At 41.9% G+C, this 20,414-nt stretch overlaps 1 protein-coding gene across 7 annotated transcripts in view; it reads left to right on the forward strand.

Annotated features, from left to right (window-relative positions):
• Positions 1 to 20,414, forward strand: part of LOC116734193 (kinesin-like protein KIF13B) — a 37,315-nt gene that overhangs the window by 1,348 nt on the left and 15,553 nt on the right. For all 7 annotated transcript variants that reach the window (XM_032585423.1, XM_032585419.1, XM_032585417.1 and 4 more), the window contains exons 4-21: positions 2,222 to 2,315; positions 8,897 to 8,909; positions 8,998 to 9,058; positions 9,474 to 9,566; positions 10,293 to 10,473; positions 10,601 to 10,688; positions 10,772 to 10,906; positions 11,703 to 11,815; positions 11,968 to 12,079; positions 13,550 to 13,762; positions 14,053 to 14,163; positions 14,711 to 14,845; positions 14,944 to 15,074; positions 15,871 to 15,957; positions 17,274 to 17,464; positions 18,717 to 18,948; positions 19,029 to 19,191; positions 20,233 to 20,379. In XM_032585423.1, coding sequence (XP_032441314.1) covers positions 2,222 to 2,315; positions 8,897 to 8,909; positions 8,998 to 9,058; positions 9,474 to 9,566; positions 10,293 to 10,473; positions 10,601 to 10,688; positions 10,772 to 10,906; positions 11,703 to 11,815; positions 11,968 to 12,079; positions 13,550 to 13,762; positions 14,053 to 14,163; positions 14,711 to 14,845; positions 14,944 to 15,074; positions 15,871 to 15,957; positions 17,274 to 17,464; positions 18,717 to 18,948; positions 19,029 to 19,191; positions 20,233 to 20,379 — 2,300 coding nt within the window. The remainder of the gene's footprint in view (positions 1 to 2,221; positions 2,316 to 8,896; positions 8,910 to 8,997; positions 9,059 to 9,473; positions 9,567 to 10,292; positions 10,474 to 10,600; positions 10,689 to 10,771; positions 10,907 to 11,702; positions 11,816 to 11,967; positions 12,080 to 13,549; positions 13,763 to 14,052; positions 14,164 to 14,710; positions 14,846 to 14,943; positions 15,075 to 15,870; positions 15,958 to 17,273; positions 17,465 to 18,716; positions 18,949 to 19,028; positions 19,192 to 20,232; positions 20,380 to 20,414) is intronic.

Raw genomic sequence — 20,414 nt, forward strand, 5'->3', positions numbered from 1 at the left:
TAATAATAATATTAATAATATGCCCTAACTACTATTGATAATACCCACATATGTGAATTTTTGGTAATTTTTGGTGAATTTTCAACATTCATGTTGCCTTGGTTGGACATTTAATTTTCTTAACCCCTTAAAAATTGTTGTGCATGATTTTTGAGATACTTTTAATTCTGATATGTAAATTAAACATGATATAATTAGAGGGCAGAGCTAGGGGTCGATGACAGGTAAAGGCACACAATAAAGGGGGACAAAATTAATGAATGAATCGATGAATTAGTAGCTCATCGAAGTTTTTCTTCTTTTTTTCTTCAGTTCTTGAATAAAAAGTTTTAGGGGTGTTATTAATTTAAATTGGCTTCACACTGTAGAAATAGGAAGAGTTTGCTTCAACGTTGAAGCCACTCACCTGCCGTAATACCTCCAAACCTCATCTGATGAGCCAATTTCACGTGCTTCTTGTGATGTCATCAACCCAAATCCGAACAAAACAGATTCTTTTTTCCCCTTCAGTAGTTTTTTTTTAAAATGTGTTTTGTGAAAATCCAGATTTCATTGCCTACGTCTGCTTGACCTGTCAGTGAACGTTGGTGTGGGGGGGACACACCACTGGATTGTATCTTTAACATAAATATGTCTGACTTCCATTTTCTTCCCTCCTTTTCTTATCATTGGCCTGTGAGACATTTTCAGGAAATCCCACACCCACTCCCAAGTGAGAATAACCAACCGTGTGGACCTTCATGTGTGTGTTACGCTAGTTTCTTTAGATCAGTCAGGGTTGGAGCATTTATTTCTGACCATTTTGTGTTTTGGAAAGGTTCCCCCCCCCCCCCCCCCCCCCCCTCTGGAAAGCAACAACAAGATGTAGTTCTGCTGATGTTTTGAAGCGGGCTGGCAGGAAGCCTGCAGTCTGAAAGCAATAAAAATATAATGACGTGCTGCATGTTTAATGCACTTTTAATAAATTCCCAGAACAACAGCGTAGCAGAACTTTTATGTTTGGACCCGAGAACACAAAGGTTTGTGTTTCTGTTTCCAGTCATGTTCCAGTTGTTGTCCACTTCATGAAATCTAACACAATGTGTGGCCTAAATTGCGCGGGGACAGGATGTCCAAACGCTGACTCCGCCCCCTGGTTCAGGTGGGAATGAGGAAGAGAAGGTGTGACTTGGCTCTTCTTTACTGGCTGCCTGGCTAGTAGTGAACTCGCCGTAATGTTTGCACAGGCAGGTCCTGGATGATGAATCATCAGCAATGCAGCCATTTCCTGTTAGTCCTCGTCAACCTGTTTGTGTTGTGATTACGAGGAACTGGCACACGCCCTCACCCACCTGTCACTCTGCAGTGACAACCAGCCGGTAGCTGCCTTTAGTGGTGGGCAGGATGAACGTCGGATCATGTGGACGACTTCTCGAAGCACAGTGAACGGAGGTAGAAATGGGATAAAACCCATAATAGAGGAAACCTGTTGGAGGTTTACCCGAAGCTCCAGTGGCACATTGGGGGGCCAGTGTAGTCAGACGTGGACATTTCTGAGTTTTAAGTCGAAAATGTGGCACAAAAAAATGAAACTTTTGAGGGAGAAAATCTTCAGGAAATGTTCTGAATTTCAAAAGTTGAGCGCTCTCAATTTCTCAAAGTCAGAAATTTCCCAATTTTTATTTCTAGAAAATTTCAGATTATTTTATTCTAGTAAATTTGTCACTTTTCAAGCTCAGAATTCTGCGCGTTTTTATAGAAGCTTTCTGAGTTTCCTTTTTAGCAAATTTAAAATTTCTGAAGTTGAAAGACTGCAGAGGAACAAAAAAAGTGGCAATTTCAGAGTGTCAGAAGTCAAAGATTTTCGACTTTTCAGATTCAGGAATATCCAAGTTTTTTTTCTTTTTTTCTAGAAAATTTCAGATTTTTTTGTCTAGCAAATTTGTGACTTTTTGCGGGGGGAGTTTTCTAGAAAAATTTAGATTTGTTTGGAGGAAAATTGTTGCTATAATTAACTTTTTGCATCTACAATGACCCTAATACGCTGCTGTGTGAAACATACAGAAAGAAGTTATAATAGAATCCTTTAATACTCCAGAACCAATAATTACAAAAAAAAAAAACTAACTTTAAAAAGTGTGTTCACACACAGCCAGTTTTTACCCAGGTTTTTCATTTTCAAGGAATCCACATCATATTGTTTTTGGGTAAATATATATATTGTTATTTTTTCTAAATCTAGAAAAAGACCTGAAAACCAGATGTGTGGTGGAGATGGAGGGAAGCCAGACCTTCCTGCATCCAGCCATCACTAACGTAAACAAAGGAGACCCCAGGTAAGATGTGAGATGTAAATATGTAAACACTTTAGTTTATATAGTTTATACCATCAGTACAATAGAATGAGTCAAGATAAACAGCCTGGATGATTACTTCCTCTTAATAATGTGGAAACGTCTGTGTGAGTACAGAAAAATATTACTTTTTTTTTTTTTAAATCAAATTTTTAACAGCGTTTTATCATAAATTCCACGAAAGAACAGAACATTTTCTGGCCCCTAACAAACTTTTTTTTTTTTCTTTTTCTTCGGCCTGAGTGTCTGGTGTGATCCTAGTGCCAGAGCCTCCGGGTCAGAGCAGATCTGAGGCTGTTTTCTGCATCAGTGTTGTGAATGTTGCACAGGCGGCTAATGTTCCACATTTCAACATGGATATTGATTCCCACCTAAAAGCTTCTGTGTGTGTGTGAGACGGGTCTATATTCATTGGCTGGTCCTCTTCCTCTATTGCATTGCCGCTATGGGAGCTGTTGACTTTTATTTTTTAATGGAAAAAAAAAAACAGAGTAGGTTTACACTAATTTAATGAACAAAAAGAAACAAGTGATTTCATTTAAAAATGTTATTTGCTTTTATTAACATACCTAATTACAGCAGTTGGAATCTCAACAGTGGTAATCATTTTGATGGAGAAGATGATGACAAAACCATTGGCATGGTGGTGAAACACAGTTCTCGCATGTACGTGTTAATAAAAATGACACATTTTTGAGCTTAGAGAAGTCTCGCATCACATGATATGACATCACTGTTCGTTAACGACACACTCATCAGTTTCTTAAGACAAGGCGTGCTTTTTGTAACAAAATCCTAAACAACACAACAGCTGTTGGCTTAGAGGAGAAACTCTGTTTTCTTAATGCCCTGAGAAAATATCCACACCCACCTTCACATCACGGCCACAAAATGTGTTTTATCATGACTGTCTGACAGACAAACATGCAGTAAGTATTGTAATTGGTGTGACAGGGACAAAAAATGACAAGCTGTGGTACGTATTTTTACTGATCATATCCCAGACAACAATCTGCTTTTGTCAAATCTGGCATTTTTAGTGGAAAACCTGAATGCCGAAGGCCGTTTATTACGGTAATTAAAAAAAGTCATGAGAAGTCCTGTTTTCATTTTTGCTGTGGCTCAGAGATGGATTGTAGCAAAACACCAAACATCCAGCCACAGCTGCAATGGGATGAATTCGATCAAAGCTTACTCGTGAGCTGGAACGGTCCAGTCAAAGTAAAGACCTAAACCCAACTAAGTATTTTCAGCTATACTTCAAAATTGATGTTCAAACACGCTCGTCATCCCATTTGAGTTTGAGTTCTTTGCAAAGACAAATGAACTTGAATTCATTTACTGGAGCTGCACCGATCCGATATTAATATCTGTATCGGTGCAGATATTAAAAACACTTCTAGATCGGTCATCGGAGACAATGTGCCCAACCCATAAGAACACATCTATTCAATCTAGTACTATGCTTTGCGTTCTGAGCGCCGTCTTGCTTTATTTATTTTACATGTTTACCAACCTGTTCTGTTTATTTTACATTGGCTGTTCTACTCCCAGTTGGACCGACTGAACAGATGAAAGTTATGTTGTTCTTACACGTATGACCAAGCTTGTGAAGTCACTGGTGTATTTAAGTGTGCTGTACTGGTGCAGAGATAGCAAATATATAATTCGGTTCATTTTGTTTCAAAAAAATAAAAAGAAACAAGTCAGTTCAACTGTTTATCTGTATCGGATCGGTATCGGCCCGATGCTAAATCTCAGGTATCGGTATCAACAGTGATAAAAGTTGACCGATGCGTTCCTCTGGACGTGTAAAGCTGGTGGAGACGTAACCCAAAAAAACCCTGCAGTCACACTTTTTTTCAGACTTTTATTAGCACAAAAAATGGCTTTCACTTCAGTTTCACTAGTTTGTGTTTATCTATCACATAAAACACATTGAGGTTCATCGTGAAGTAACGAAACATGTCAAATTTAAGAAGGCGTGAATACTTTTGTAAGACTTTTTCTTTTTTTTATTTTAAAGGGGAACTGGTTCATGTTTATAGTTCCTTTTTTTTGCAAATCACAACAAAAAGTGAGTGATTTAATCCATCTGTTCACTTAAACAGGGCAGCTGTTTGTAGAGTGAGGAATCCTCTAATCCTGCTGCTGATTGGTGGATCTGAGCTATAGCACATGTATGTAGCTGAAGCTTTTTTTTTTTTTTTTTACCCCCACCCAGTCGTTTGGAAGACGTTCGGATTGAATCATCACTCCACCTCTCCTGCTTGGATATCTCCTTTTTTCCTCCTCCCTTCTTTTGCATTCTCTTTACAGAAGGTGTGTCTGTTACTCAGCCACTTAACCCTGCGGTAAAGGAGTAGACGATGGTGCAGGAAGCCAGATTTATGTCGGATGACCGTGCTTAATAGTTATCCGAGTCGATAATGTGCATAAATTGTGCTGATCTTAATATATAAGCCCATAAAACGTGCTCTTCCTGAAGCTTGGGGTCTTTAGGTAGATATGTCCCTGAAGGCTTTCAGCCGGTTTCGGTCTTCCTTACTTACTCGGTATTTCCCTTGGGGCTATCCCCACTGCAAACACGAGGGCGTGAATCTGTTTTTGTCCTGAGATAAAAGCCTTTGATTTCATAATTACCTTCTGCATTTTTTTTTCTTTGTTTTTTTTTTTTTTGCTCTGCGAGTGTCAGTGCGTTTTTATCTGCCTCGACATGCTCCAGCGGCGGCATGCTTCCCCTTCGGAGGTTTGACGTGAACAAGTTCTGCAGGCTCAGCGCAACACCAGCAGCTACTTTTGCGCTTGTAGTTTTAAAGCTCAAAGGTCGAAGGGAATGAAAAACCGAGGGAGGCGAGATTAGATTCGTCGTCACCTGATAAATATTCAGGAAACTGGCTGAGCAGCCAGATGTGAACAGTTTGTGCTGAGTCAGCTCGCTGCTGGTTGACGTTGGGGTGAATTAGTGTTTTCTGTTGGGGGTGTTAATATGTTACAGAACCTCTGGAGGACAGCAGGGGGCTGCCAGGCTCTAGAGGCAGCAGGGATTAATGCGGGCAAATATTCACTTCTTGCTGCAGTCTCCTTTAACAGATTAGCTTTAAACAGAAAATCTTTCTACGCATCCATAAGCTAGTATGTACACAGGGTCTGCGCATCCAGTGTTTTAAATTTGTGTGTCTGATATTAAGACTTTAGGATGTCTTAATTTGCTTTATTAAAAAATGTAAGTTGCATTAGGGTGCATTCACACCAGCCCTGTGTGTCCTCTTCCTTCGAGGATGTCTCCAGCTGGCACTCACTGAAAGCGTCTGTAATCAGAACTGTGACTGTAATAATAATAATAGTAATAATAATAGTAAAAATAATGGAGGAAGTGGGTTGTGGACTAAGAGAGAAATTCAAATGATTGACTCAATTTTGTTTGTCTACAAGATCCAGTTTGATTCTGGAGGTGTGAACGCGCAATTGAACTCTGATGAGGGTCAAAAAAGTGAGCTCTGGTCCACTTAAAAACCTCGTTCTCTGCTTGGTTCAGATCTATATGAGAACGCCAAGCGGGCCGGAGACCGCTCCAAAAGCAGGAAGTGGACTATTTTGCAGGGCACTGTGGGTAAATACAACCAAAACAAATGCGCTAGTCTAATGCTAGTGCGAGAAATGACTTGTAGTCTCTTACCAATGATGGAAGAGAAATCCTACAGCTGCTAAAATCTGATGCCACTCCATCTTTAGAGGTTTTTATGTTGTTTCCATCAGTGGTTCTTGGTGCAGCGCCACCATAGACGTGGTGGTGAAGAAGATTTTCAGTGAGAGAAAGCTGAAAATGTAACAAACGCTGGAATTTTGGTCCAAAATTAAACAGTCTACCAGACTATCAGTGTGATTAAAGGGGGTTGAGGCTACTGCTAACTAGCTGCTAATATACCCTTGCTAACTAGCTAGCTAGCTTTTTTAGGTCTATCATGGGTTAGTGCAACTTTACCACTGGTGATGACTTTTGTTTTTGCCACTGGCTGACTAATTTTGCCAACCAATAGGATTCTAGGTACAACAACACATTTAAGCTAGGCACTATGAGGGTTAACAGGCCATATGCAGAGTGAGAAGCACAAAGCCGGCTTCAGAGTTTCCCTATATTATTCATCTTCAATCTTAAATTTCATTCAAGATGGCTTTTTAAAAACAGGTCTTAAGAAGTCTCAAATTTGACTTGCTGAAACATGCGAATACCCTGATGTAGATTATTTAGAATGGGATCCAGATTAGCCGCTTGGGCCTGCATGCTGGTGGTCAGGGACTTGGTGACCTGCTCTGCTCTTCCTCCTCCTCCTCCTCCTCCTCCTGAAGTGACTCCTCGGTGATCCGAGGCCCTGCCAGTTATCTCAGGAATGTCCTCACAAACCCAGGAGAAGGGAGACTTAATGTTGCTCTTTCATGGAGCAGCCAGCACTCACATAGAGGCCTTGTTTCAGTACAGCTCCTCCATTTGTGCGGCCAGAACAAAATTTGCAGCTTTTTTTTCTTTTCTTTTTTTTAAGGCCCCATAATTTCTGCCTGAGTGAAGGTAATGTTCTGATTCCTGCTTTGCACTTCTACTAAAGCGAGGCTCCACACATATAGCTACAAAAATGTGTTGTTTTTCTGCACTCAAACTTGTGGTTGTTGGTCAGTGTTTCCATATTAACTATATAGGTTGGTTTTGCTCTGTAGATAATGGAGCACAGATAACTCCAAACTCAGCCTCTCTCTCATAAACTCTTGTAAATTTTGCCAACTATGGAATACAAGTTTTTTTTGTTTTTATTTTTTTCACAACTGGATATGTAAGCAAAAACTAGAGGAACACATCCATCCATCCATCCATCCATCCATCCATCCATCCATCCATCCATCCATCCATCCATCCATCCATCCATCCATCCATCCATCCATCCATCCATCCATCCATCCATCCATCCATCCATCCATCTCCCCATCCCGTATCCAGCCGCCGTCCCTCTATCGTTCAATCTCTTCTCATTTCATGTATCCTTTATCCATACATTTTTGCTTATTAACTCACCAGCATATTTCTCCATTCATTTATATTCATACTTTCAAAATGAGCTGAAAAAAACACTAAGACCTTTAAAATGCTGAGTCTAAAAAAGGTGGAAGCCTGTGAACCTTTAAGAACCGATAAAGGAATGTTCTCCAACCATCCATCCTACGGGGAGAAACAGAGAAAAGATGTAACCAGCAGTATTGACCACAGCTCATTTATGGCCTTCCTGTTTCTCAGCTATGGGTGATGTAATTAATGCCCAGAGCTGCACTGGTGACAGGAGTGATATCATGACAGGAGCTCAGGGTATGTTGGATAATTGAATTTGACATAAACTTGCTGGAATGCAGCTAGGTGTGGGCTCTAGGCAGCCGCGGCATGTCGGGAAAACCAGCAGCAGAGTACTGTTCAACATTCCTCCAGTGGGTCACCAGCAACATAAGAGGATTAGTAACCTGGGCAGATTTTGGAGCTCTGCTCTGATTAAAACACCTTTGACTCCATATCTCTGAAGGCCTGCTATATTTCTGCTCATGTCTGGGTCGTTTACAGTCCCTGCCTCTCATGTGCTGACAAACATAGGCAGAGGTGGATCATTCTACATCCACCAGAGTCCGTTTTTGTTGCAACGGATTTGATCGTCGTTTTATTAGGAAGTTTTTAAACTTCCCAACTCTGAAGCTGCTTCTTTAAAAAAAAACAAAATGTAAAAAATCTTAGACAAAGTTGAAATCAACCAGTTACATCAAAACTGAACTTTATTATTTACTTACATTTAATCTCTGATATTAAAGGGTCCGTATTGTGTAGACTCATTTTTTTTTTTTTACCTTTACATCATGTTATAATCTTACGTCCTCATCAAAAACTTACCTGGAGTGTTGCCTTGATTCTTTCATGCATGTTTAAGAAATCCTTTAATCTCCATGGCAACCATTCAGCTGGTCAAAATGCCTGGGTGGACATGGCTCCGCCTTCGAAACTCCTCCCCTGAGCTGCAGTTTCCAAGCTTCCCAGCGTCCGCCTCACATAGCAGCCTTCCCCCACTCGGCTCTTTCAGACTAGCCAGCAGCAATTAGCAAATACCTGGTTGAACTGCTCATCTGCTGACCTCATTATAGGAGCTGCTTCTGAGAGCAACACTGGAAAAAACTTTGTTAAAGGGTTAATGGACATTTTTGTGATGACTTCCTGCATGCGGAGTTTCGGAAAGAGCAGGAGCTTAAGGGACAGAGGCCCAATTTCAAAGTGCTAGTGAAATAAAATGTCCTTTAAGCCATTTTTGTGTAACAACTGAAGGTGACATAATTACTTTTGTATAGTATAAAATTGAAGTAAATATAAGTTTGTTGGGGAACAAATACTTTTTCATTATTTTGTAACTAAGTAAATTTTTACACTAGTACATTCTCCATTCAATTCAGTAGACCATAAAGGACAAATGTATTTAGTTTTATTAATCTCTAAATGCCAATAATTAATCACTCTTTCATTTTTATTTTCCCTCTAATCCCAGGAACCAGCCTAAGGTAACTATTAAAATAAACTTTGCTTTAAGTATTTTATCGTGGCCCTTGCATTTCAAATTCCTCTAATATCTCCAATGTTTTCCCTCAGGCGTTTGCCTATGACTACTGCTTCTGGTCCATGGACGAATCCCAACAGGACAAGTTTGCAGGTTGGTTGGTGGGTTTTCCTCTGTCCATGTGATTTCTGCGCCGCTGGCTGGTGAGTCATCCCTTCAGCCTGTCTTCCTGACACAATGTTTCCTGATATACGGGTCTATTTCTGGAGCTGAGGAACGGGCACCGTTAGGGGAGCGGATGGAAGACGGTAGCACTCTGCTCGTCTGTAGTATTAATATTGTAAAAGAGCAGGCGTGCAGGCCTCGATTTCTTCATACCAGTGCGGTCAGACGCATTGATTCTGCACGTAATACTCACCCCGTCTAGCGTCTGCTCGGGAGCTTTCCAACAACTGTCCATATCTGCTCCTGCTGTCCGTATCATTTACCTTAGACTCTGAATTTAAAATTTGATTTCAGTTTGTCGCAGTGAGACTACTGCTATATTTTATTTTTTTTATTCCTGCAGGTCAGGATGTGGTGTTCCAGTGCCTTGGGGAAAGCCTGCTGGACAACGCTTTCATGGGCTACAACGCCTGCATCTTTGCTTATGGACAGACAGGTAACATGATCATCATTGTTGCTTGCTTACATTCGAACTGTGAAGTGGCAGCGTCATGTTGTGCAGCTTTTCTTTTTTTTTTTGCTGCAGGAGGGACTGGTGCGCTATACTAAATATGAGAAATACATCACAAGAAAAGAACATTATCTGGAATTATTGAGGCAATATTGCCATAAAGTTAAAGTTTGGGCAGAAATTGGTCTTCGAAATGATTGTAGCTATGCTGCTATGTCATTAACAAAAGACTATAAAGTCAATGTTTCAAGGTGGCACCAAAACCAAGAAATTGTAGGAAGAGTTTAAACAGTGTGTGTTGGGGGGGGGGGTTGTGTGTGTGGGTGTGAGAGAGAGCATAGCAGTCTATAAACCCAGCCCAGTTGCACTATTTCTGTTTGGAATGGGCTTCAAGAAATTCCAGCAAACTGCTGTTGTGAGAAGCAATTCCACCAAATATTAAAGGGAGGTAAAGGTCAAAATGTGAAAAAAAAAACAGTTTATCAAAATAGATTATTTAGCTTTTTGCAAACAGAAGGAATTTGAATAACCCTAACTGACCTGAAATGTGATATGTTTAGTTTGAAAGTCAGACACTGAGGCAATAATTAGTTGTTTCTTTGTACTGTGACTACAAATATCTGGTTCAAACTGTATTTAGATCATTGGATACTTGTGTTTTTGTTGTTTGTCCTGCGTCATGTTTTTCGGGGGTTTATAAACTGTCTCCAGGTTCTGGGAAGTCGTACACCATGATGGGCTCAGCGGAGCAGCCTGGTCTGATTCCTCGTCTCTGCAGCTCGCTCTTCAGCAGGACGGTGCAGGAGGCCCGAGAGGGAGAGACCTTCACCGTGGAGGTCTCCTACATGGAGATTTATAACGAGAAGGTCCGAGACCTGCTCGACCCCAAAGGGTGAGAGGTCCACGTTTCACCGTTAGCTGTTATGACGTTGTTTAGATTTGTCTTGGCTTGTCATTCGTCATTCAAACCTACAGGAACGCTGAAAGAGTCAGGATTGTTTTTTTTCTTGCTTCTGCAGGAGTCGCCAAGCGCTGAGAGTGAGGGAGCACAATGTTTTTGGTCCCTATGTTGACGGACTGTCCCGCCTGGCCGTGGCCAGCTACAAGGTAGCACAGCCATGCCAAAATGAGCTCTGTGTTCCTCCATAAAGGAAAAACCGTAACATGTTAGTGACATATGTTTTCATCAGGACATCGAGTCTCTGATGTCAGAGGGGAATAAATCTCGCACCGTGGCGGCCACAAATATGAACGAAGAGAGCAGCAGGTCCCACGCTGTGTTCAACATCATCCTTACACACACACTCATGGACCTGCAGTCTGGGGTAAGAAATACACTGCTGGATGAAAACCTGAACACCGTTTATGTAAATGAAAGCAGGGTGTTCACACATCCTTAAAGTCTTAAACTCATTGGCCAAAAATTAAGGCCTTAAAATGTCTCAAGTTAATAAAAGATCCTGATTTTAGTCCTGGCAGGAATATTTAAGATGGACTTTTTTTTCCTTTCTGGCCTTTTCAGTCAGGCAAATGTTTGAGTCAAGCGCAAACATCTTCATTTTGTTCTGTCACTCAAGGCAGTGCCGACTTCCGGCAACTATAGCCAGCTTCTTGCGTCTATCGTGGATAAGTGCAAATTTCTCAGCAGTTGTCTGGACAACATTCATTTTCACCACTGGCTGACTTCTACTGAAAACTCAGAGAAGATCAGGTGCAAAAAAAAATGTTGCTAATAAACATTTGCTAGCTAGCTAGCTTTTTTGTGCCTATCATAGGGTTAGTGCAAATTTGTCAGCAGTCCGTTTATTTTTGCCGCTGGCTGATTTCTGCTGTCAGCCCATACCAGGCTAGGAACAAAAAATCTTTTGCTAATTTACTCTTGCTAGCTAGGTAGCTAGTTTTTTCACAGTTTTTGCTGTGCTTGATTGTAGTGCAGCAAGTTTCCCCAACCATCATCTATATTTATACTTCTTTCAGTCTCAAATTTCATTCAAGCTGGCATAAAGGTCTTACATTTGACTTGCTGATGCAGAAGTTGTTCTAGTGTTTAGAGTTTCAGCTTTTTAAGAAGGAAAGTACCTGAACTAATACTGTGTGTGCGTGTGTGTGTGTTTGGTTCAGACGAGTGGAGAGAAGGTGAGCAAGCTCAGCCTGGTGGACCTCGCTGGAAGTGAGCGAGCAGCCAAAACTGGAGCAGCCGGCGAACGGCTGAAAGAAGGCAGCAACATCAACAAGTATGCAAACAGATGAAAAGGAGTCCCACTCAGCAATCTGAATAGTTTAAATAAGCTGATAATCACTTGTGCAAATAATGAACTTTGTGCAGTTGAGCAAATTCTGATGATTTGTTAACGTTCCTCTCCCCTGAAACACCGCCTCCCCTCAGGTCTCTCAGCACTTTGGGTTTAGTTATCTCGGCCTTGGCTGATCACGGAGCCGGAAAGAACAAGAGCAAGTTTGTTCCCTACAGAGACTCTGTGCTCACCTGGCTGCTCAAGGTACAAACACAAAGATCCCCGCACCCCAACAGGCCCGCCTGTGTTTCCCCCACCCCCACCCACCATGCTGGACAGGCACAATAAGCCTATTTTTAATCCAAAGAAAGTCTCTAAGTAATTAACTTTCTGTTACTTGCTGTGCTTTGGAGAGTTTCAAAGCTCTGCTGAATCGAGAAAAGGTATGTTTCCTCCACTGTAAGTCTTCAATGTTAGCATTTTGAATTGGCTTTAATTTGGTCATAGATTGTATTAAAATTGCTTACCTTTAAAAACTCAACTCTTACTCTGGCCAAGTTAGTTAGCACCCCTTGTAAAGTTGCGTAAAATCTATAAACTATCTTGATTTTTCTTTTTTCCATCTGAAAATGAAATGATATTAAGCATTTCTCTGTAATGTGTTTAGTGGAGAGAAGCCTTGCTTAAAAAAAAGCCTTAACTTAATGACCACAGGGAAACGAATGACCTTTTTTTCTGCTTGATTTTGTCAAGTTACTTAGTTTCTAGGAACGTTTAATTAAAAATCCTTTACTTTTTGTTCACCTATGAATTTGGTGTAACAAACTGAGACAGCTTTTCATCAACAAACACTCAATGTTGTTATGGTCATTTGTAGTACAGTGGAGGGTCTGTTATGCTGTGGGTTTGATTTTCCTCCAAAAGGCCTCGGATTCCTTGTCAACATAGTCCTTTCTGAAGTATATTGATACATTGGAAACCAACAATTGTACCTGAGGTGATATTTTAACAAAATACTTCAGAAACAAATGAAGCCCATATGTGTAACTTAAACCTTTTCCACAACAAAATGATGTTTCTTTTTTCCAAGTTGTCATGTCCTTCTGCCTCTAAACCAGGGACGTCCAACATTTTCGTCATATGGGCCAAAAAAAAGTTCTTTGGTAAAAAAAATTATAATAATAAAAAAAAATTAAGATTACCAAAAATGTTGTTTTTTTCTTTTCATCTGCTCAACAATAGACGAAGCGCAAACTATTTTATTTTAAAAAATTATCCTTTTTATTGTAGTTTGGGGATTGTTGATCCAAAACTTCAAATGGTTTTTGCTTTTTTTCTCCCTGTTAGATGAAAGGCATCCAGGTGAATTGTTAATTTGGGCTCAGTTGAAGAAAATGTGTTCACTCCCGTTTTTTCTCAGCAACAAAAACAAGATCTGGGTCAGTGTTCATTTGAAAACACTTGCTGTATTTAGCCAAGTTTTAATACATGAATTAAAAACAGATTTGGGTGCACGAAGGTGTCCTTTAGAGTAGATGTGCTCCTCGTCACCATGACAATAGAAGGACAGCAGAAAGGTTGGAAAAGATAATCGCTTTGTGTTGCATCAAACATTTTTGTAAGTAGATTTTAATTTAAAAGTTGCAGTTAATTTACAGGCTGCCGCAAATGAACACCAGACTCTGGACACCCTCGCTGTAAACGCTGAGATGTGTTTTGACTCTGCGCCTGCAGGACAGCCTCGGAGGGAACAGCCGGACCGCCATGGTGGCCACAGTCAGCCCGGCGGCGGACAACTACGACGAGACGCTGTCCACCTTGCGCTACGCCGACAGGGCCAAGAGCATCGTCAACCACGCCGTGGTGAACGAAGACCCCAACGCCAGGATCATCCGCGAGCTCCGAGAGGAAGTGGACAAGCTGAGGGAGCAGCTGACTGAGGCGGAGGTGCGTCTCAATGCGGAAATCATAAGCACTGCAAAAACAAAAAAGGCACTTCTTAAAATAAGAATATAGATAACGAGACGTTTGGAAGTGAAAGTGAAGAAATCTGCCAATGGAAGCAGAACTTTTCATCAATATTCATGAATAATGGATTTAATACAAGGTCCTGTATCGTGTAAGTTAGTTTTGTCTTATTTCAAGTGCACTAAGATGTTTGCACTAGAAATAAGACTGTAAGTACTTGATAGGATTTGTGTTTTTGCAGTGTTAATATGTGGAACTTTTCCTTCCAGTCTATGAAGGCTCCAGAGCTGAAGGAGCGACTGGAAGAGTCCGAGAAGTTGATCCAAGAGATGACCGTCAGCTGGGAAGAGAAACTCCGCAAGACCGAAGCAATCGCACAGGTACAACGCTCACTAATCTGACAATCTTCAAAATGTAGAAATTGTTGGGAATTTTTTCTTAACCTCACTACAAACGACCTTTTTTTCCCCTCTGAAACTATCAGTGTGCGAATGACCTGTCCAGTACTAACCAGATCATTAGCACCAAAATACATTAAAGGTTTCTTATCATTTCAGCCTCCCAACCACTCAGGTCTTCTGGTTCTGCTCTACTCTCCGTCACCAGAATCAGAACCAAACGTGGAGAAGCAGCATTCAGTTTTTATGCTCATCTAATCTGGAAGAAACATTCAGAAAACTGCAAAATTGCTAAAACGCTGGTTTCCTTTAAATCGAGGCTAAGAATTGCCTTTGATTTATAATAACTGGAACATTAATCAACATATTTTATGTGTGTTTGCTTGATGATGGCATTTGACAAAATGTAATGTTCATTGGTTGTTTCATAATAGTTTGACGGTTTTACAACGTGAAGCACTTTGAGCTGCCTTGTTGCTGAAATATGCCATACAAACAAACAAACGTATAAAATGTGTGTTTCCTGTAGGAGCGTCAGAAGCAGTTGGAAAGCCTGGGTATCTCCCTTCAGTCCTCCGGCATCAGAGTGGTGGATGACAAGTGTTTCCTGGTCAACCTCAATGCTGACCCCGCCCTCAACGAGCTGCTGGTCTACTACCTCAAAGTACTGCACACAAACATACAACTCAGCTGCTTGTATATAAAGACTTAGAGTGTTAATTCCCTCCAACTGTTTTATTTTTTCTCTTTGCGTTTGCTCAGGACCACACGCGCGTCGGCTCGGCCGACTCGCAGGATATCCAGCTGTGTGGGATGGCCATCCAGGCGGAGCATTGCGTCATCAACAGAACGGAGAGCAGCGGCGTGGTGCTGACTCCTCACCGCGGGGCCCGGTACAGAATTCACATCCTCCACTTTTATTTCCAAATCCACCATGTTCCACAACAGAGAGACGGAAGCTGAAAGGGGCAGTATTATGTAAAATTAGCTTTTTTCTTAGCTATACCTCATGTTATAATGTTATTAAGCTACACTCCTCCTCTTGGCTCTTTCAGACTAGCCAGCTTCAATTAGGAAACACCTGGCAGAACTGCACATCAGCTGAGCTCGTTAGAGGAGCTACTTCTCAGAGCAACGTTGGTAAAGGGTTAACAGAGGAGCCATGTTGTGATGACTTCTTGGAGGCGGAGTTTCAGAAAGAGCAGGAGTTTCTTAAAGAGACAGAGGCCCAATTTCAAGGCATCATATTCAAGTCATTTTTGATATGTACAGCATTTTTACAACTGAAGTTAACGTAATTAATTAATTGTGCTTTAAAATGGCATCGTATGCCTGGAAAATACATAATACTGCCCCTTTAAAGGACCAAAACAAAGCAACTGTGCTGTAACAAGTCTGCCTTCCTGTTATCTCTTCAAAGTTTCATTCTCTTGCAGTGTGAATGCATCAATCATGATTTAATATGAATTTAGTTCCTTATATCTCCGACTTTAAATAGCTAAATAGCTCCCTTTTCACTCTCCATCTCTCAGTATCCGCATCCACTCCAAAAACCGTGATGGCGGAGGCGTCATCAGATTGATCATTTTATGACCGGCTGATCACCAATCAGTGCTGAAAAAGCCGACAGTCGTCCGATGTGACTTTTCTACATGCGTAACTGTAAAACGTTTGCTCCTCTCCATGCAGAACGTGTGTGAACGGCGCCGCAGTCACCAGTCCAGTGCCGCTGCATCACGGTGACAGAATCCTGTGGGGAAACAACCACTACTTCAGGTCTGGTTTGGCAGGCATCTGATTTTCTCGTGTCTTTGGAAAACAGTCCTGTTTCGATAGTAGAAGTCCAGTCAGGTTTATTTGTATCGCACATCTGCAGTTAAAAGTGCCTCTCATCATGAAAAAAATGAGTCTGAGGTTTGGTTTCAGACCGCTGCATTTAGTATTTCTGTTTTATTTTTGTAAATTTCCTTTCAGTGATCCAGACGGGTGTTGTCCCGTTTCATACTGCCGGGGAATCAGACGTATTCAGAAGGAAGACGGGTGTAAATCTAATGTCAGACCGCGGAGTCATATAGTGATGATAGCTCTGGGGATTCAGAGCCAGGTGGTTTTGGATTTGGAGCACTAGGAAGTGAAGTCATTTTATACGTGAAACGCGCCAATTTCTCACTAAAGTTCAGAAACACCAGTTCAGGCGACGAGGCCGCTGATCCAGGAGGTGCAGAAGGAGTAGGGAGGGGTGTGGACACTGAGCTCTCCAGTTGGTGTGCCGGGAGGCCAGGGCTACAATAAGCAGTCTTGTCTCCCACTAGTATGGGGAATGGAACCCTCACCTTCTTAGTTCCCGTCTGAAACGTCTGTTTCAGTCTATATGAGTCCAGTCTGCGCCTGCTGGCTCTGTGCTTGTCCTTCTACAATTCTTGCTGGGACAGGGATCTCGTTCTTTACATTGTCCTGTGTTGGAGGCATTGCTTTAACAGCGTTGAAGAGATTAGCAGTGAAAAAGGGTTTCCCAGCTTGATGAAGAGCGACTCCGTGCCTGTCCGAAAAGATGATAGCACTCCCAGAAAATGTTGTGGTTGTAAATGCAGGTCACTGACCTGGCAGAGCGTTCTTTGATTTGTTGATCATTTGTTGATCTTGAGCTGTCTGCTGTAGTTCTCATCTCCATGTCCAGCTCTCCGATCAACATTCTTGTTTTCAATTATCCTTATAATATACCAAAAGTCATTTCTCTGAATTTTTGATTTCTGCTTGGCCGGATCATTAGCACCAATGTGTACAATTTGATCCTCAATGTTTGAATGGTCAGTGGTTAATGGGAGTATTTCCAGGCAACCTTTGTTTTCGCGCTGCAAAATCTGTCACCTGCAATAGGAACTTTTTTCATAAATATTGTTTTTTGTGTCACGTTGGGAGGCTGTTTGGGTAAATTTCGTCTCTTACCTCTTGTTGATGTTTGTGGACGACGTGACGGTTGTAGGCGCCTGCTGAAGAGCAACAAACCTGTTTTAGAACAGACCAACTCTTCCCATTTTAAAACTTCCTCTTTCTGTCACTCGCACTGTGTCTCTCAACCAACCTGCACGCAGGATCAACCTGCCCAGACACAGAGGGCGAGCGGCGGGCGAGGACGAGGGCGGTGGAGCCGCCATGAAGAAGTGTCTGAGCGCCGACCACCTGGAGGTGGACACGGACGCGCTCAGTGACGTCTCCAGCGAGCTGAGCTTCGGATACGAGTTTGCTCAGACGGAGGTCATGATGAAGGGGATGGGCACAAACGGTGAGTAACGCCAATCAACAAAGGCCCTGCAGCAGGAAACGTCTTTTCTCTGTCCTTTCTGGCTCGTTTAAATGATATCTGTCCTGGAATGAGGCACTGAAAATCCTCAAGGAAGCGAGAGAGTAAATATTTAGAGCCCAAACAGTTCCAGAATGGACGGCAGATTCAACACAATACCGACCCATACCTGTTTTAAGCTTCCGGTAGCTGTGTTGTGTGTGAAGAACGCTGTGAAATATTAGACCTGGAGCCTTTTAGGATGATCGCCCAGCTGAGAGTAGGGTCACTGTTAGATAAATGAGCAGGTGATCCTGGTGGATCACCAGGCTTTACTGCATTCACTTGGATAAATAACAACAAATCACAGCCAGCAAAACAAAACATGTTACTAAAGAAAACGGATGGCTTTAGGAAAACACAAGGAAACTTGGTACAGAGTTTCTAAAGGGGCGATAGTGCATCCCAGCCCAGGTTCTTGTGTTAAATGTTAAAAGTTACAAAAAATCTGAGGCGCATGAGCAGGCATCATAATTTAGAAATAATGGTACGTGAGGCCGACAGGCAGGTATGGCGCAACTAGCGTGCACCCTTTCATGTCCAGTTCAATGCGTCAACTATCAACCTAGCTTAATCCGTCTTTACAGGCACTGGTGTATAAAAATCCTACTTAAAATAAACAAATGACACCTAGTCTGGTGGGGCTGGCTAGTAAAGCCTGGTAGCCCGCCAGGCTTATAATATACTGGGGAAAACCCTGAAATACATCCCAGAATTTTTTTTACCTAAGAATATTTAGTAAAACATACAAAGATGTTTACTCATCATTGTTCATTAAGTCATATTTTGTTTTTCATTTTTAAATGTGACTGGCATTACGTAACTTGTTTTAGGATCCACTGGCTGATGACTCAAAATGTAACTGAAGTGCAAAAATTTATACTTGTATTTTTTTTATTTAAGTATTGTCAATAATGTCTTCCATTAGCATATAATTATCTAGTCATATTTTTACGTTTCCCGTCAACTTAAAAAAAATGTTTTTAACATAAAACCACAGTGGGCACACTGTGGTGGTCTACTAGAGCGCCCCCTACCACCAGGATTAGTTTTCTTGAGGAATTGAAACTGCATCAATTCAGTTTCTGCATCTGAATTGATGCAGAAAGTTTTTGCTTTTGCTGTCAGTCTTTCTCATTTTTCTTCTGATCTGGCTGATGCGACTCGTCCTGCTCCTTCTGCTCCTCCTCTCCAGACCCCTTGCAGTCGGTGCTGCAGACCCTGGAGAGGCAGCACGAGGAGGAGAAGCGCTGCGCTCTGGAGCGCCAGAGGCTGATGTACGAGCAGGAGCTGCAACAGCTCCGCCAGCGGCTCACGCCGGAGAGACCCTCCCACTTCTCGGACGCGTCGTCCCTCACGGTCGGCGTCACCGCCACCGGGACGTCATCGGGACCTCACAAACGAATGCGGCGATGGAGCGAGGACAGGTGACACGCGAGTCAAATCGTAGCTCGGACGGATGGACTGCCCGGACGATCCGTTGAACTCGTTGGTGTTTGTGGTGCAGAGAAGCGATGATGACCCGCAGCCTGCGGCGCCTCAGGGAGCAGATAGTTCGGGCCAAGCTGTTGGCTCAGGAGGCCAGCTTCATCGCTGAAGAGCTCAACAAGAGGACAGAGTACCTGGTGACTCTGCAGATCCCTGCCGCCAACCTGGACGCTAACAGGAAGGTAACCTGTTTGTTTCTGAGAGCGACAACCAGCAGGTTTCTGGTTATCTGGGTTAGATTAGTGGGAAAAAAAAATCTCCTGGTCATCATTTCTGGTCAGATTTAATGCAAAACGGCTAGCGGAAACGACCAACCGCTTGCTAGGGCTGCCACGTGTTACCATGGAAACCGAACTCAGGGTGGTGGACATCCTTTGCCGAGTTTTTTAGTAGCTCCATCTGCTGGTTGAGTCCAGATTAATCCTCCATCTGAACAAAGATGCAGGATCACATCCAAACAGGAAAAACTTGGGTTGAAATGATCAATCAGATTAATTGCAATGAATCGATTATTGAATAATTGTTAACTGGTTTAGTAATTAAATACTCATTAATGGAAATATACAGACTCAAAAAAAGGCCACTTGCTGAAAGAAAAACTTACCCAGACCAATAATTAAACCAAAACTGGACTAAAAATGTATGCATTTTGCATTTAAGATATAAAAATACACTTTGTCTGTAAATCTGTTTTACACAGAATTACTGAAGTGACATTTTGCTTCACCTGGTCCAAATTCTGTTTAAAACAAAGCAACTTCTGCTATCCAGTTATTAACTAAATTGAAAAAATAATCAACACATCGGCCCTACACTGAATTGATAAGTCGAGCAGAAAGGCCTGAGAGTTTCACGTTGTTAGGATGATTTTTTTTTTAGCTGAAGATGAATTGTGATGACCTAGCGTTCACTAAAGGAATGCTTTTACTGCATTGAGGCGAGTAAATGTTTCTTATTTTAAAAAGTAACTGAATTATTTGTTTATTTGCATCCTTTGATGTATTTCTAGCATTGTGTAAGAAAAGCTTAAATGAAAAATTGTCAGAATGTGGCAATTTTCTTCTCTGATTAACAGTTCGAATAATCGATAGATTAATCGATACCTAAAATAATCGTTAATTGCAGCCATCGGAGAAACACGATTATTTTTCAGATATTTTTTCCAACATATATAAATGAGAATAAATATTCCATCAGTGAGTGTGGTTCCTGTCCCTGTGCAGCGGGACGCGGTGCTGAGCGAGCCGGCCATCCAGGTCCGCAGGAAGGCCAAAGGGAAGCAGATCTGGGCTCTGGAGAAGCTGGAGAACCGGCTGGTGGACATGAGGGACCTCTACCAGGAGTGGAAGGGACTCGACGAGGACAGTCCTGTGAGTACAGGACGGAGGAATGAAAACATTAGCGC

This window comes from Xiphophorus hellerii, chromosome 15 (assembly GCF_003331165.1).
Source record: "Xiphophorus hellerii strain 12219 chromosome 15, Xiphophorus_hellerii-4.1, whole genome shotgun sequence".
In the NCBI taxonomy this organism is placed as follows: domain Eukaryota; kingdom Metazoa; phylum Chordata; class Actinopteri; order Cyprinodontiformes; family Poeciliidae; genus Xiphophorus; species Xiphophorus hellerii.